Source organism: Heterocephalus glaber, unplaced genomic scaffold, assembly GCF_053883595.1.
Source record: "Heterocephalus glaber isolate CG9 unplaced genomic scaffold, H.glaber_assembly_v1.0 deba00000621, whole genome shotgun sequence".
NCBI lineage: Eukaryota > Metazoa > Chordata > Mammalia > Rodentia > Bathyergidae > Heterocephalus > Heterocephalus glaber.
Window position 1 is genome coordinate 15,043,843 of NW_028258153.1, and position 17,376 is coordinate 15,061,218.

General features: G+C 36.3%; 1 protein-coding gene across 4 annotated transcripts in view; it reads left to right on the forward strand.

Moving 5' to 3' along the window:
* The window catches only part of Kansl1l (KAT8 regulatory NSL complex subunit 1 like), a 130,110-nt gene that overhangs the window by 85,544 nt on the left and 27,190 nt on the right, over positions 1–17,376 (forward strand). For all 4 annotated transcript variants that reach the window (XM_004851123.4, XM_087205800.1, XM_021263500.2 and 1 more), the window contains one exon: positions 4,948–5,137. In XM_004851123.4, coding sequence (XP_004851180.1) covers positions 4,948–5,137 — 190 coding nt within the window. The remainder of the gene's footprint in view (positions 1–4,947; positions 5,138–17,376) is intronic.

Below are 17,376 nucleotides of genomic sequence, written 5' to 3' on the forward strand. Positions count from 1 at the left end.
CAATGACTACATAAAACAAAGATATTATACAAATGGATAGAAACTAAACAATACAGTTTAACAATAGGTTATAGAAGAAATCAAGGAAGAGATAAGACAGTTTCTAGAACTAAATGATAATGCCAATAAAAGCTACCAGAATTTATGGGACACAATCAAAAGAGTTTTAGTAAGGAAGCTTATAGCTCTGAATGCCCACATCACAAAAACAGAGTGCACCCAAATAAATAACCTAATGATGCATCTCAGGTTCCTAGAAAAAGAAGAACAATTCAAACACAAAGCTAATACAGGAAGGAAATTATAAAAATCAACAGAAATCAATGAAATTGAGACAAAAAATGCAAAGAATTAATAAATCAAAGAGTTGGTTCTTTAAAATAATAAATAGACCAACTCTTACCCAGTCTAACAACAACAAAAAAAGAGACCCAGTCAATGCAGTTAGACATGGAAAGGTTGAAATCACAGTAGACATTGTTGCAATCAAAAGCATTATTAACAACTAATTCTCAGACTTTTTTTTTTTTTTTTGGTACCTGGGGTCGAACTTGGGTCCTTGTGCTTGAGCAGCAGGCGGCGAAACCACTGAGCTAAATCCCCAGCCCCTCTTTAACAACTAACTCACAAACCTGTATGCCAATAAATTGGAGCATTCAGAAGAAATGAATACATGTAAATTATAAAAATTGAACCAAGAAGATTTTAAAACTTTGCATAATTAAGTAATAGGCTATGATATTGAAGCAGTAATAAATAACCTAACAACTAAGAAAAACTCAGGTCCAGACAGGTTCACTGCTGAATTCTACAAAAACTCCAGGAAATTCTAATACCAAAATTCCTCAAGCTTTTTAATGAAATTGAAAGGGAAGGAGTACTCCAAAAGTCATCCCTAAAAGCTACCATTTATCCTGATTCCAAAACCTGATAAAAATCCAACCAAAATAGAAAACTATAGACCAATTTCTTTTTCTTTTTTCTTTTCTTTTTGAGGTGCTGGGGATCGAACTCAGGACCTTGAGCTTGTGAGGCAGGCGGCAGCACCACTGAGCTAAATCCCTGGCCCTAGACCAATCTCTTGAATGAACATAGACGCAAAAATCCTCAATAAGATACTAGCAAACTGATTGCAGTCAATCATCAAAAAGATCATACAAATGACCGAGTAGGCTTCACTGTAGGGAGTCAAGCATGATTTAACATATGCAAATCAATAAATACCATACATCACATGAACAGAGGCAAGGACGAAAATCACATGATCATTTCAACAGATGCAGAAAAAGACTGACAAAATCCAACATCCTGTTATGCTAAAAACACTGAAAATAGTTATAGAAGGACCTTATCTTTTATACATTTTGGTTCTTATTTACACCTTTTCTTGAAGGACCTTATCTTAAACTGATAAAAGCTATTTATGACAAACCTACTGCCAACATCATATTAAATGGCAAAAAACTAAAAGCTTTCCCTCTAAAGCCAGGAACAAGACAAAGAGGTGCACTATCACCACTTCTGTTCAACATGGTCCTTGAAATATTAGCAAGAGCAATTAGGCAAGAAAAAGAAATAAGAGGGATATGTATAGGAAAGGAAAAAGTAAAATTATTATTTGCAGATGGCATGATCCTCTACATAGAAGACCCCCAAAAATCTACCAAAAGTCTCTTAGAATTAATAACCAAATTCAGTAATGTAGCAGGATACAAATAAGTACATAAAAATCACAAGTGTTTATAATAATGATCTCAGTAAGAAAGAAATTAGGAAAAATATACCATTCACAATAGGACCAAGAAAATTAAATTCTTAGGAATTAACCTAAGGAAGTGAAAGACCTATATGATAAAAAATGCAGTACTCTGAAAAGGAAATGGAAGAGAATATCAGAAAATGGAAAGAAATCCCCTGTTCCTGGATAGGAAGAATCAATATAGTCAAAATGCCCATACTTTTGAAATTGATATACAGATTTAACACAATCCCAATCAAGAGTCCAACAGCGTTCTTCACAGAACTGGAGAAAACAGTGCTAAAATTCATATGGAAAGAGAAGAGACCCAGAATAGCCAAAGCAATCCTGGGTAAAAAGAGCAAAGCAGGAAACATCACAATCCAGGACCAGAAGGTATATTATACAGCTACTGTAATAAAACTGGTGTGATTCTGGCACAAAAACAGACAGGATAATCAATGGAACAGAATAAAGGATGCAGAAAAAACTCATCACATTCAACCATTTGATCTTTGAAAAGAAGGACAAAACATGCACTGGAGGAAAGACAGCCTCTTTAATAAATGGTATTGGGAAAACTAGCTATCAACAGGGAGAAGATTGAAACTAGACTCATATCTTTTTTTTTTTTTTTTGGTACCAGGATCGAACTCAGGCCCTTGCGTTTGCAAGGCAGGCAGCTGATCGATCCACTGAGCTAAATCCCTGGCCGTAGACCCATATCTTTGACCATGTACTAAATTTAAATTACAGTAAATCAAAGAACTGAATGTTAGAAGGAAACAACCTGCTGGAAGAAAACATAGGTAAAACTCTTAAAGTCATAGGTATAGACAAGAACTTTCTGATCAGAGCCCCAGTTGCAGTTCCAGGCAACAACAAATACGATCATGTCATACTAAAAAGCTTCTGCACAGGGCCGGGAATTTAGCTCAGTGGTTCCAGTGCCTGCCTCGCAAGCGCAAGGTCCCAAGTTCGATCCCCGGTACCAAAAAAAAAAAAAAAGCTTCTGCACAGCAAAGCAAAAATCAAAAAATAAAACAAAAACCAGAATGAAAAGACAACCTACAGAATGAGAAAACATTTTTGTCATCCATTCCTCAGACAGAGGACTCATATCTGGAATATATAAAGAACTCAGGAAAAACTAGAACCCTCCAAATAAAAGGTCTAATCAAAATACGGGCAAGCAAGATAGACACTTCACAGAAGTACAAATGGCCAGTAAGTGAAGAAATGCTTAATCAACATCACTGGTCATTAGAAAAATGCAAATTAAGAGAACACCAGGATAACATCCCAGCATGAATGGTCATCATCAAGAAATCAAATAATAACAAATGCTGGGTAAGCTAAGGAGAAGAAACCCTTCTATATTGTTGGTGGGAATGTAAACTAGTGCAACCACTATGGAAACCAGTGTGGAAATTTCTCAAAAAACTGAAACTAGAAATTCCATTTGATGAAGGTTTTCCCCTTCTAAGTATCTTCAAAAAATAAAGACGTCATATTACAATGATGCATGCATGCCCCTGTTTATATCAGCATAATTTATAAGAGCTAACTCTTGAAAGCAGCCTATATATTCATCAACAGATGAATGGGTAAAGAAAATGTGGTATTTACACAACATGGAGTACTATTCTGCCGTAAAGAGAGATAAATGAGTCATTTGTCAGAAAATGGGTGTACCTTGAGACCATTAAGTGAAATGAATCAGATATACAGACTTAAATATTACATGGCTTCTTTTATATGAGAAATCCAAAGTATAAATAAAAGGCAAACTAAAAGATAATAGGAAGTAAGGAGATAAATGAAATAGGAAGGGGATCAAGAAATGAAGGAAAGAGGGCCAGGGATTTAGCTTAGTGGTTCTGTCACTTGCCTCGAAAGTGCAAGGATCCGAGTTCAATCCCTGGTACAAAAAAAAAAAAAAAAAGAAATGGAGGAAAGGGGAAGGGAAGGGAGAGATAAGAGATGAAAAAAGGAATTGAGATGTGTGATGTGCATGTCCTAACGCCACACAAGGAATGTAAACATTGTGTGCTACAAACCTGGACTAATAAAAGAAAGAAAAAAGTGAAATAGTTGTCATCAACTTTTCCCCCGTACTGACCAATAGGTATACTTCACTATGTATTTGTTGAATGTATTACAGTAGTAATCAACTTCCACATTTAAGTACTCTTTTTGGTTTCACCAACATAATCTTTTCAGGTATGTTTATTCCTTTTGTTAATATGTAAAGCATTCTTGAATTGTGTGCTTTTCTACAAGTTAATAAAATATTTTATAACAGGGCCAGGGATTTAGGTCAGTGGTTCCGCCACCTGCCTTACAAGCATAAGGTTCCGAGTTCGATCTCCGGTACCAAAAAAAAAAAAAAATTTATAACAATCATAAATGTTACTCCAAACCAAGAACACTGCTCTAGAGAAACCATATCTTATGTTTACCGTCAAATACCAATCCTACTTGAATCAAATAGCATATTTGGAACTTATATGTTGATTAGTGGGGTATTCCATAGAGCATATTTACTTGATAATGTTAGAATACCAAACTTAGTAGCTTTAGCCTACATAAATAAGTTTGAAATTGGTAACTTATAGTGCCTAAAAAGCTTATTGTATATGTAATATACTAGCATAAGTGAAATTAAATAAATATGTTAAAAATTAATATGAAGGGTAATTATAATATACTTATTTTCAGTATAGCTTATGTGATGTTTTCACTACAGTTACAGCTTCTGATCATCAAAAGCATTTTTAAAATTTCTAAAATAGGTGAGCAACTATTTAAGAATTCATTGAAATGTTGTTCATTGCTTAAGAGCAACTAGCATTGCAGTGTTGAGACTAGCATTTTTTTAGCTTTTAATCATATGTAATTTCACCCATATGCAAAAAAATTGATGTATTAAAGGTAATATATATGAATTACTGATTTATAACTAACAGAGATAGACTAGAAAACTTGCGAGCATTGTCTAACGTCTAACTTTTGGGATATTTGTTTTGCAGGAAAAAATAAGAGTAGAAATTATTTTTGCCACTTGAATATGTACTACCATATTGATACAAATTCTTTCATCAGCTCCCAAATTATTTGCAAAGCCAATGGTCTTCTGTCAATGGACCAGGGCAATTTACATTTGGTTTTCTTACACCCCCTCCCCCAATTATTTCATGTCATTTCAGTTCTTCGGAAAATTTAGAGGAATTCTCTTCCTCCACTAGCTGGTTACTTAATCAGAAGCACAGTAAGAAGAGGAAAAAAGACAGGATAAGATTGACTATCATGACCACAGCAGCCCGAACAAGACCACTTCAGAGTTTCCAAAAACGAAAACTCTATAGATTGAGCCCCACTTTTTATTGGACTCCTCAGGTAAGGCGACCTTTGGAAACATAAACAAATATTTCACTATCAGTATACTTCATGTACAAGTGCAAAAGGGTTTTGCATGGTTATTCAGAATAATTAAATGTAGAAAACTTTAAAATACAGTTTTAAATTAAGTAATAGGTATTGTCAATACCTAAGTGGAATTTATTAATTTATAAAACATAGTAGTATACTCTAAAATTTTTCAAATCCTTAGATTGCTATTGGTATTGTTTGGTGCTGGGGATTTAACCTAGGTCTCCTGCGTGCACTGTACCACCAAGCTATGCCTAGCAGTTCCTACTCCAACTTTAAAAAATTATTTTGCTTATGCTAATTTTAAAAATTAAAATTTACTAGAAAGGGTAACAGGGAAATGGGGATATGCTATATATTTCTTATGAATAGTTCATGTGAAGAAAATCTTCACAACTGTGAGTTATTTTGGAAGAAGTGATGCTTTTGTTTTTAGGTTTTGTATTTCTTAATCCTGTGAGCAATCCTTTTTTCCTCTTCTGAAACATAAGCAGTACACTTTAATTCATTTTATTATTATTATTATTTTTGGTACTGAGGATGGAACTCAGGACCTTGCCCTTGAGAGGCAGGCGCAGTGCCACTCAGCTAAATCCCAGGCCCAGCAGAACACTTTTAGATGTCCATGCTTACACTTACATAAGAAAAATATCCATCATTAAAAACACTCATTTAAAAAAACACATTTTTATTTGTAAAAAATGATGAATATACTTCTTTAAAATTCTCCTTGATGGTATTATTTAATATTACTGTACCTGTTTCTGACTGTGACTACATTAACTATTTTAAATATACTTGTATAAAAATCAACATCTTTGCTTCTTTAGGAACCAACTTTCAGTTTTGTTAAATTCAATTATAAATAAGAATGTGAATTATCACAAATGGGTTTTTTTAAAGACTAATTTTTACCATTTGGTAGTTAAAATATTATTAGTACAATTCCCCAACTTAAAAGTATTCTTTAAATAATTGTTTTATTTAATCATTTAAAAGATGTTTCCTAAGTTGACCCATGGGGAAATGATTTTTAAAGTTTTGATAAATTATTTTTATACAATAATTTTTTTGAGACAGGGTCTTGCTATGTAGTTCAGGCTGGGCTTGAACTTACTATGTAGCCCAGGCTGACCTAGAACTTGTGGTAATCCTCCTGCCTCAGCCTCTGGTGTGCTGGGGTTATAGGTGTGTGCCACCATGCTTGCCTACAATAATTTTTCTTTATAGTTGCTGCAATGGATAAGTAACATTTTTGAAATGTAATTTTGTGATTTCCTACTCATAAGTAGAATTGTCTGTCTTAAATGTTTTACATAAGAATGTAGTCCAACTGGAAGAGCCATAGTAGTCCAACTGGAAGAGATCTATTTGTATAATTCAGGTGGTTTGCCAGATCTTACTAAAATGATGTAAAATAAGCTATGATTATGTAAAAGAATGGCCTGGGAAGGTAAGCAGTTTTAAAACTTTCAGCAAACAAAGGAATATACACATCTTTTTTTCCATCAGAGAATAGAGGATACAGGGCAGAATGCTAACCTGAAATATGGAAGGACAGGGAAATCCAGAAAGTCCCAGTCAAGGTCACTTACCTGAAGCTGGAGCAGAAGCCCCCATAACCATATGCTAACTGCTAGGAAAAATTAAATCATAATACTGGCAAATTGCCGTAGCCTGGGTATTGACTAACTGGAGGGTGAGAAACTCCTAGAGCCATAGTTATGGGTGGATGCCCACACTTCACCTCTCTGGATTCTCAGTGAAAAGCCAAGAAGGACCTCTAGTGGCGCTGGCAGGAAAGGGGAAGAGTATTCACTGTGAAAGAAGCCCAGGGTATTCTCTGTAACAAAGACTACCCTTAAGGGCAAAAGACCTTACCAGAGCTTTCCTACTACCTGGAGGGAGAGCATTCTCCCACACTTACTCCCAGAATTCTTCTCTCACCTAAGGGAATAGGGGTGGAAAATATAAAAAAAATTGTTAAGGTCACAGCTCAGGGACATAGACACGCCAAAAGGCGGAGATTTAATCATAAAGATAATAGAGTATTTTCCTTACCCCATATCTCACCATCACAGCAACAGGGTCCCGAGAATTTCTTTTGCTTCAGCCACTCATTTGCGGTATCTTGTTATGGCAGACCTAGAAAATTGTTACAGTGAAATTATTTGTCAATTGGGACTTTGCATATATAGTTAAGAATTTCAGGTAAGATTTGTTTGGATTTGGGAAATTCACAACCACTTACAAAAAATGACAACATATGTGGAGAATAGCCAGAACATGAACAAATGTTTGTCAGAGGTATTAGGTGTATGACTCATGGACCCAGTCAGCTATGTCAGGAAAAGCAAGAATAGAGATAGGCTATCCACAGAGAATCTTTAGAGAATCCTCTTGTCTATTGACATGGATCCTATTGACATGTGAGAGTCCCACAGGTTTTTGAGCATCTTATACTGCAGAAACACTACCAGCTTAGACTGAAAGGTAGATGACATGAAAGAAGGTTTTCAAACCCCCAAAATTTATAGGCAGGAAAGTGGACTGATGAAAATATTCAATTGCAAACATGTTACTCTTCAAGATAAAAGAAAATGAATCATAGCCCTAAATGTGAAAGAAAAACAGTCCTCTGGAAGAAAATAAGTCACTATCATCATGTCTCTAGGGTAGTTGACTTCTTAAACAGGATACAAAGATCACTAATCAGAAAAGATTGGTAATTTGGCCTTTGATAAAATTTTGAACTTGTATTCATTTAAGGACAATATTAAGTCAGGGTACATACTGTGAAGACATTTGATCTATCTATATCTGTATTATTGATATCATTATATACGCCACAAATTTTGAATACTGAGTGAATGTATTATATATTGTGAATGCCTTTTAAAAGAAGAAATACAAATCTAACAAAAATAGGCATAAACATGGAGTTGTACACTACAAAATGATTAAAATGGCAAATTTTATGTTGTACACATTTTATCACAAAACTTTTTAAAAATAAATATATATATGACTTAAACAGATCTTTCCTTCAAGAGCATATCCAAATGGCCAATAAACATGAAATATGTTAAAAATCATTACTCAACAAGGAAATACAATTTAAAATATGATGTAGTACTATGTACATTTATTCTTATGACCTAGAAGTTCTACTTCTAGAAACCTACCGAGGAGTAATGAATATCTATGTACACAGAAAGACATGTAAGAATGTTTGTATGGTTCAGGGGGTCTGCAGAGAAAAGACTGAAAGAATGATAGATAGAAGATAGACTGATGCCTGAGGACAGAAGATGAATGTCCAATCTCAAAAATAAAGAGAAAGAATTTGCTCTTCTTTCCTCTGCCTTTTAGGGTGGAGCATCAGTTGGATTAGCTTTGAGATGTACCAGGTTTGTTGGAGCACACTTCTGGGTGTGTATGGGTGGGTCAGGGAGGCAGGGCTTTGGAGTCTATGTCTAGAATCTTGCCCTTTCTTCTTTGGCACTGTTCTCTTACTCTGCCTCACAGCTGCCATGAGCTAAGCACCTTGGCTCCACCACAACATTCTGCTATGATGTTTTTGCCTTGGAGTCAGTTGGTCATGGACTGAAATGCCTTAAACCATGAGCCAAATTAAACCTCTCCTTTAAGTTTTCAGTGTCAGGTGTTGTGTTAAAGTAACTGGCAAGCTAATACAAAAAATTGGTACCAGAGACCTGAGGTCATAGCTGTGACTGCACTTGACCCTGTGGTTCAGAAGCCTTTGGAATTGGTTTATGGGACGAGTTTGGAAAGATTTGGAGATGCAATCTAGAGAAGCCTTAGAATGCTATAAGTAGAGGACTGATTCAACCTGGCTGACTAGAGGAGGAGTGGTATGGGAGAAGCTCGGAGAGGATTCACTGAGAAAGAAGATATTCTGAAGGTAGGAGGGCTTTCACACTCAAACAGAAAATGAATAGGAAAGATGGTATGTGTAGATCAAAGCAAACAAATGGACAATGGAAAAAGGAAAATGGTGCTGCCATGGCAGGTCCACCTGCCCCCATCTGCCACTCCTCTGGGGAGCAGCTATTTTGATAGTGAAGCAAAAAGCCCAAGGGACCAATCTAGTGTATAGAGACCAGATTCCTGGGACAGACTTTGCATACACTACCCTTATCCTCACAAAACCCACCTCCAAACACTGTGAAAAGTTACATCCTTGCTTTCTCCTCTGCAGCAGGTACCATGGGCAGAGGACCCCTCCACCAACCAGACTTGGGCCAGAGAGAGGCCTGCCCCAATGTCTTGAATTTATCCTTTATACCTGAGTAGTGATTCCATTGTGTATAAATATCATATTTTCTTTAGGTATTCATCTGTTGATGAGTATACAGCCTGTTTCCAGGTTTAGCTATTATGAATTGTGCTGCTATAAACATTGATATACATGTATTACTGTAGTATGATGTATTTAGCTCATGGGGAAGATACCTAGAGGGGGAATATCTGGGTCATATGAAATTTCTAATTTTAGTTCTTTGAGAAATCACCATACTGATTTCCATAATGGTTGTACTAGTTTACATTTCCATCAATGTAGGAGGGTTCTTTTTTCACCACAGTCATGCCAGAATTTGTTATTCTTTGACTTCTTGATGATTGCCATTCTTTCTGGTGTATGATGAAAGCTTAGCATTGTTTTAATGTACATTTCTCTAATGGCCAGAGATGTTGAACCTTTTTTTCATGTTTGTTAGTCATTTGTACTTCTGAGAAATATTTGTTTATTATACTTGCCCATTTCTTGATTGGGTGTTTTATTTTAGGTGATCTGAATTCTTTTTTGGTTCTTTATATATTCTAGATATTATTCCTCTGAGGAATAGCTGCCAATTTTTTTCCTATTTATAGAGCTAAAAATAAAAATTCTATTTGACCTAGATGTTCTCCTTCTAGGTATATTCCCATAAGAGCTAAAGACATCCATACCACAATGATGTATGCATACCAATGTTTATAACATCACAACTCATAATAGCTAAATTCTGGAAGCAGCCTGTATGCCCATCAACAGACAAGTGGATAAAGAAAATGTCATATTTATATGTAACAATACTACTCAGCTAAGCTATAAAGAATTCAAAACATTTACAGAAAAATGGATGCATCTGAAAAATGTTAGTGAAATAAATCAGATACACAAGCTTAACTATGGTGTAGTATTTCTCATTTGAGTTAGGGAAAGTAAAAAGAGAAGAATAAAGGATAAATAGGAGGCTTGTAGCTTGTTGCCTTCTGCCTTCTGCCTGCCGTGAATGGTTTCTTCTCTGTGATGCCCCTCTGCCCTGCCACCCTGCCCAGGAGCTAGCCTGCTGTGAACTGAAACCTCTACAAACTATGAGCCAAATAAACCTTTTCTCCTTTAAAAATAGATAGATAGATAGACTGATTGATTGAAACAAGAGGCTAGATTTGCAAATGGGAAGGGATCCAGGAGACCAAGGGGGATGGGAGAAGGGGAAGGAAAGTGGAAGTAAGAAGAATAAAGATATGCTATGTACAGGTTCCAAATGCCCACAATGGATGTAAACATTTTGTCATAAATAATAATAAGGGACATTTAGATATGGAGGGACAAAGGTTGGTAGGAAGGGGGCGGGGAAGGGGCTTATAAAAAGAACCCAGCTGTGTTATGTACATGTACGTACTCCCCAAGATGAATGTAAACTTCATGTGTTGCAAACATCTACTGATAAATGCTGTAAGCAGAGCCTGATGAGTGATTCTTCATGGAACTTGGAAGACTGTAATGGTGATAGAAATGCAATTAGTAAAGGCCAGGTTCAGAAGGTTTCAGTTAGGAAAAAAGACTATTGGCAATTGGACTAGAGGCCTTATTTGTTATTCTAGGAGAAACTTGCTTATATTTTGCATATGTCCTGAAACTTTACAGAAGATTGAAATTAAAGTTAGTAAACTAATTAATATGGCAGATGAAATGTCAGAGCAGCCCAACATTCATGCTGTAGCAGGGGTACCTCTGGTAGCTTTATCTAGATTTATACTGAGAATCATGGGCAAAAGGCAGTGCATAAAAACTTGAAAGTCTGAAGTTGTGGCCTAGAAGGAACCCTGTGTAAATTTGAGGCCAAAGGAGGTGTGGCTGTTGAAGAGATTAGTACCATTAGAAAGAAAACAAGTACTTTGTACAAGAACAAGAAGAAAGATTCCTTGAAATCAAAAAGATGCTACCTATTGAATGTTCAAGGTTGCAAAAGTGTAAACTATTCATTTGAGTAGAGAGCACATGGGTCCCCTGCTTAAAAACAAACAAAAACCTCCTAGGAAATTGGTTCCTTGAGATTTATTTCACTGTGCTCAGCCATGCAGACACTCAGAGGCTCAAGCAGTCATGGTCCAAGGGGGCCTGGCTACTGCTCCTGCTGAGAGCAGATGTTGGCTTCATCCACCTGATGCTGGCTTTACTGGCATGCAAAAGACAGGAAGGCTTCCACCCATATTTCTGAAAAGGCAGTGAGTAAAGCTGTGGGAATGAAGCCAAAAGTGCAGTGGAGACTCCAAGAAGTTAGAGATGCCAGAAACATGGAACATCTGAGGAAAGCTGCATCCTGTGCATGCCTAGAAAGAGGCTACTTGGATATTAACCAGCAAGACCATATAAGTGAGGCTGCCCCAGCCCTCTGGAATTCACATCTTATCAGCATGTTCTCCTTATGCCAGATGTAGAGCTGCAGGGCTTAATATTTTCCCACCTACATTTTGGTCCAATTTTTTTCTATTCTTTTGTTCTTCCCTTTTGGCATGAAGATGAATACCCTGTGTCACCGTACCTTGGGATTATGTAACGTGTTTTTAATTTTTTCAGAGTTTTATAGTTAAGAGTTTGTCTTTTGTCTCAGAAGATACTTGGACTTGAACTTATGAAAAATGCTAGAACTGTTCAGACTATGGGGAAGGAATTGTTGAATTTCTGGTACAAACAAAAATATTATATTTTTGATAGAATTATATCTACTTCAGTACAGGGTGGGAGATGGTGGGGGTTGACCAGAAAAGGGCACAACCAAGGTTTCTACATTGTTGTTATGCATCATATCTTGATTGTGGTAGTGATTATCAAGTATATACGTAGGTGAAAATTCATCGTGTTCTGTATTTTCTTCACCACACAAGTGGGCATGTATCCTAGGTTGCACATTCAGAGTAGTCCATCCTGGTTTCTTTGGTTATTGGTTTTTGCATAACAAACCAGCCTAAAACTCTGAGGTATAAAACCATTTAGTATTGTTTTTCATGATTCTGTAGATTTTTGTAATCTTGTATAAGGTCACTTACAGAGTTATAGTAAGATAGTGACTAGGGCTAACTCATCTGGAGACTTGGATGGCCTGGTGTCTTTTTTCCCTCTTCATATAGTTTCAGGACCATTCCATACTGTCTTTTCATTTGGTTTCTTTGGCAGAGTAATCAGACTTCTTACATATTGACTGTGGCCCTCAAAAATGTAAATATAGAAGCTGTTGGTCCTTCTTATGACTTGGTCCTAGAATTAGCTCTTTGCTTTACTATTGAATTTGTTGGTTAAAGTGACTCAACATAGGATGTAATATAGGAGGGACTCCACAAGGGCAAGAATACTGGGAGATGGGGTTCATTGGTTGGAGCCATCATAGGAACTATCACAGTTCATTCTCTGGTTCCTAATTATTTACATCTCTCAGATGTTAAAAAAAAAAAATCCTACTTAACTCCTTCTTCCCAAGATTCCTAATATCTCATCCCATTATGGTTGTTAGGCTCTGGCTTGAAGTCTCAGATGTTATCAGCCAAAAGTCATGTTCAGGTACCTGAATTATGTTTGTAGGTGTGGCTCCTCAGGTATAGTTCATTGAGTACAGATTTTCAAGTATGGTTTCAAGAATTCTTGTGAAGTAATTATTTAATTATTCTACATATATCCAATTTGAGATAGGGCAGACCAGAATAGACACTGCTTCTGACAGTGGGAAATGGGAGGCATAGAGAAATTTTGAAGTCCAATGTCTTTGTTACTTTTCTTGTCGCTGAGACAAAATACCCAATACTCAAAGAGGAAAGGTTTATTTGGCTCACGGTTTGTAGGGGTTTCAGTCCATAGTTGGCTGGATCCAAGGCAGGGTGGCATGGCAGAGGGGCATCACAGAGGAGAAACAGTGCACGGCAAAGCAGGGCGTGCAGAAGGCAGCAAGCAGTAAGTCCAAGCGAGCTTAGCAACTTCTTTCTGCCCTTTTTATATTTTATCTAGGTTAATGGGCTTAGGGTAGGTACCAAACCAATCAGTGGACTGATTTATTAATCGCGCACCCTTAATCCCAGCATCACACACTCTAGATCCAGCCACCTATGAAAAAGCCCCACCTATGACCACGTGAGGCTTTGGGAGGACAACAAGACACAAGCCATAACATACAACAAGGCAGATATTTGTTGATGAAGGGCTTCAGAAATTGTAGTACGTAAACCAGAAACCACTTCAAGTATATTTAAGAAAAAACAGTTGCAGTAGACCTATTTACAAACTGGAGTAAAGCTTATAATTAAGAATAAATATTATAATCCTTATCGGAAAACTATTACTAATTTAATTTATGTTCAGTTACATTTCTAAATTTTATATATCTCCTATGACAAATTAGCAAAAGTAGTGTTTTTAAGTATTCAATAGTCAGCCTCAATATTTTCTAGATTATCAAGTTATAATGCTTGGTGATTTAATAAAATAATCCAGTTGTCTAAATGAAGGTATGTATAATGAAAGTTCCATCTTGAGATTTCCATGTCCTTTTTAAAAGATAAAATGAGTAGGCTTATAAGCTTTATGTGAATGCAGGTTACTTTTTAGAGCAAATAGTGTAAGAATTAAAAAAAAAAAAAAGCAATGACTTGGTCTTATGGAAATTTAAGTTCCTATTGGGAAAATAATGCACAAATATATGCAAATTTAATTTCAACACATAATCCCAGGTAATATTTTCTTCTACACTGAGGATAAGGAATAGAAAGATCTAAACAACTGAGGTAACCAGTGACACTGAAATAGAAAATACGTTAATTCCATAGTATGAGAGATGTCAGATTAAACGAAGAAAAGTAAGTGGTTTAAAGTTCACTTAAGTAGATTCTACACTACTGGGCAGCCAGCTCTTCCCTGCCTGTGCTGCACCTCCTCCTGCCCTCCATCTACTCAAGCAACCCCTTTAGACAGTGGAAAGTATTTTGGTTGAGGAGTTCCTCACTTCAACAATTCTATATTCTAGTGATTTTTAGATTAGAAAAATTTATAGCTTGTATAGCTATAAATTCTGAGAAAATATACTTTATGTAATTCTGTATCAATTTGAAAGGTACCAAATTATGGTCTAAGAACTATTTCCTACAGAGAAGCAGCCCATTATAATGTTTCATGTATGGATTCTAGAAGACACTGGATTGAAATCTCAGTTCTACTTTTTTTCTCTTAATACTGGGGATCAAGCTTAGGGCCTCTTGCATGGCAGGCAAGCACTCTGCCGCTGAGCTATGTCCAACTGTTTTTATTTTATTTTTATTTTGAGACAGGCTTTTGCTAAGTTCCACAGGCTAGCTTCAAACTTTTGACCCCCTCTCTCAGCCTCCTGAGTAGCTGGGATCACAGGCATAAGTCACTATGCCTGGCCCAGTACCACTTCTTAATAGTAATATATAGAAACATGCAAATTACTAGTCTTATTTTCCTCATTCATAAAAAGGGGCTGTCTTTACACAGCCGTGTTCAGCTGGAGGAGTCAACTGATCTGGAAGAAGGGGCTTCACTCATCTACCAGGTGTTTATGCTGCCTATTGGCTGGGCAGCTCAGTTCTTGGGACATTTTATGCTGCATGAGCTAAAGTGACTTCCTTCCATGATACCACAGGGTAGTGACAAGAAGGAATTGACAAATCTCTTGAAGCCTAAGCCTCAGATCTCAAACATCATTTCTATTTTCTTTCTTCCTCTCTCTCTCTCTCTCTCTTTTTCTTTGAGACAAAGTCTCGCTTTATAATTCAGGCCGGCCTTGATGCCCAGGCTGGCTTCAAACTCACAATTTACGCCAGTCCTCCTGCCTCAGCCTCCCAAGTGCTGGGATTACAGGCATGCGCCATGATGCCCAGATTATTTCCTTCCACTTTCTATAAAACAAAGCAAGTCACTTGACCAGTCCAGATTCAAGGGAATGGAGAAATGGACATCACCAATAGAAGGGAATTGTAGGGAGAATTTGTGACTATTATCATTAAGCAGTCTTCCACCTGGGGTCTGTTTTGGGGCATGTGTTAACTCCAAATTAAGACACTGGCTGAATCAAACAATGAGAGGGGAAAAAAACCCAAGGACCTTATAGAGTTGTTACATTTGAAAGGCACATACCCCAGTGTGTGCCATATAAGCCCTTTTCAAATGTGAATGAGGATGATGGTAATGATAATGATTCAGTGATTAGAAGAACAGTGGAGAAAGAGTGATGGGTTTTTACATAGAGGAGTGAAATACTAAAACTTTCTGAAAGATTAATGTGGTGTCTTTCAGCAGGACAATTACAGTAGGAAAAGACTGGAGAAATGGAAATCAGGAAGCTATTTGATACACTAAATGTAAGGCTATAAAGAATAGGATTATGTAGTGGAATGAAATGAATTGATATGAAGAAATTGTGAATAATTAACCCATCTTAACTGATTTGCTATGGTTAAAGTTTTGAAGAGACGAGGGAAAGAAAGAAGAGGCGCAGGAAATTATGGTACTAAGTACACTTTGTAAACTGTCCTAGTCAGGCCCTAATAGTGACACAGGAGAAGATGAACCAAACCTGAACTGACACCAACTTGATGTCATCTGATTTATAATTCTGGAAACTCCATTGTGATGGGCGAGTGAAAAATTTTATATCATTCAGAACACAAATAAACCCTAAATTGCAAGCCTGAAACTTTTATGGCCCTTAGTTATATGTGTTTTCTCTGTGGCCCATTCTCTATGTGACGTACTAATTCTTTCAAGACATTTCTAAGAAAAGTCAAATAGTCTCCATCACTGTTGTCTGTTGCAATTGGCTATTGGCTTTCTAAAGCTCCATTTGATAAATATCTTGATGTGTGGGATAGGGGAAGAGGGTGCTATGGTTAATTAACAGTGTTTACCAGAGATGATGGAAAGACTGGTAGGAGACATGCTGTGTTGTCATTCCTATAAATACGAAATGCTAACCTCACTAATTCACTTTCTACATCACTTAGACATTAATATAGGAATACATGAATGAGTGCAGTGCTTTTTTTACAATTATATGTATAATGGTTGCTTACCAAATAGAAATAATGTATCCTAACTTTATTCAAAATCTTACAACTGAGCCATTAGTTTGCATATCACTTGATTATCTTAGCCAAAAGGCCGAGAAGCGATAGTTTGCATATCTTTTAATGTTTATCCTCCAAAGATCTATACTAAAATGTTAAATCTTATAGAAGCTTTGTTCACTTTTATACAATTTTTAGAAAAATGCCTTAAGCTGGGGATTTAGCTCAGTGGTTCCGCCACCTGCCTCGCAAGCAGAAGGACTCGAGTTCGATCCCCGGTACCAAAAAAAAAAAAGAAAAATGCCTTAAACTTAATTCATTTAAAACATTTCTAAGCAATAAACTATTCATTATATGACTAAAAGTTTTTGTTTGGTTAGTTTTGTTTTGATCTTTAGCATAGATTTTTATCCCTAGAGTGTGCTATTAGTTACCCTATTGTTTTGTCTTCCCTGTAGAAAACCTGTGGTAAAGAAAGTGGTTATGTAAACTGTCTTCTTTGAAATTAAAAATTCATTGTTCTTTTCATTATTACAATTGAATTACAAATTTAAAATGCATTGTTCTTTTCATTTGCCTTTACAAAGGTCAAAATGTTTTAATATCTATACATAATAGCCAGTGCCATGTGAGAATGCTCACTTTTAACAACAGAATATCTTCAGGAAGTAAAAGATACACAAGTCTTTTAGTAATAATTTATTGTTACATGGAAAGACACTGACTTTTTGGTATTCTGCTGTGATTCTATTGTTGTGATGCTATTGTGCTCCAGAGAGTAGGGAATTGAAGGTAGGAGCTAAGAGCAATGAAAAGGGACAAGTGGAGTTTCTGTAAAGTAGTGG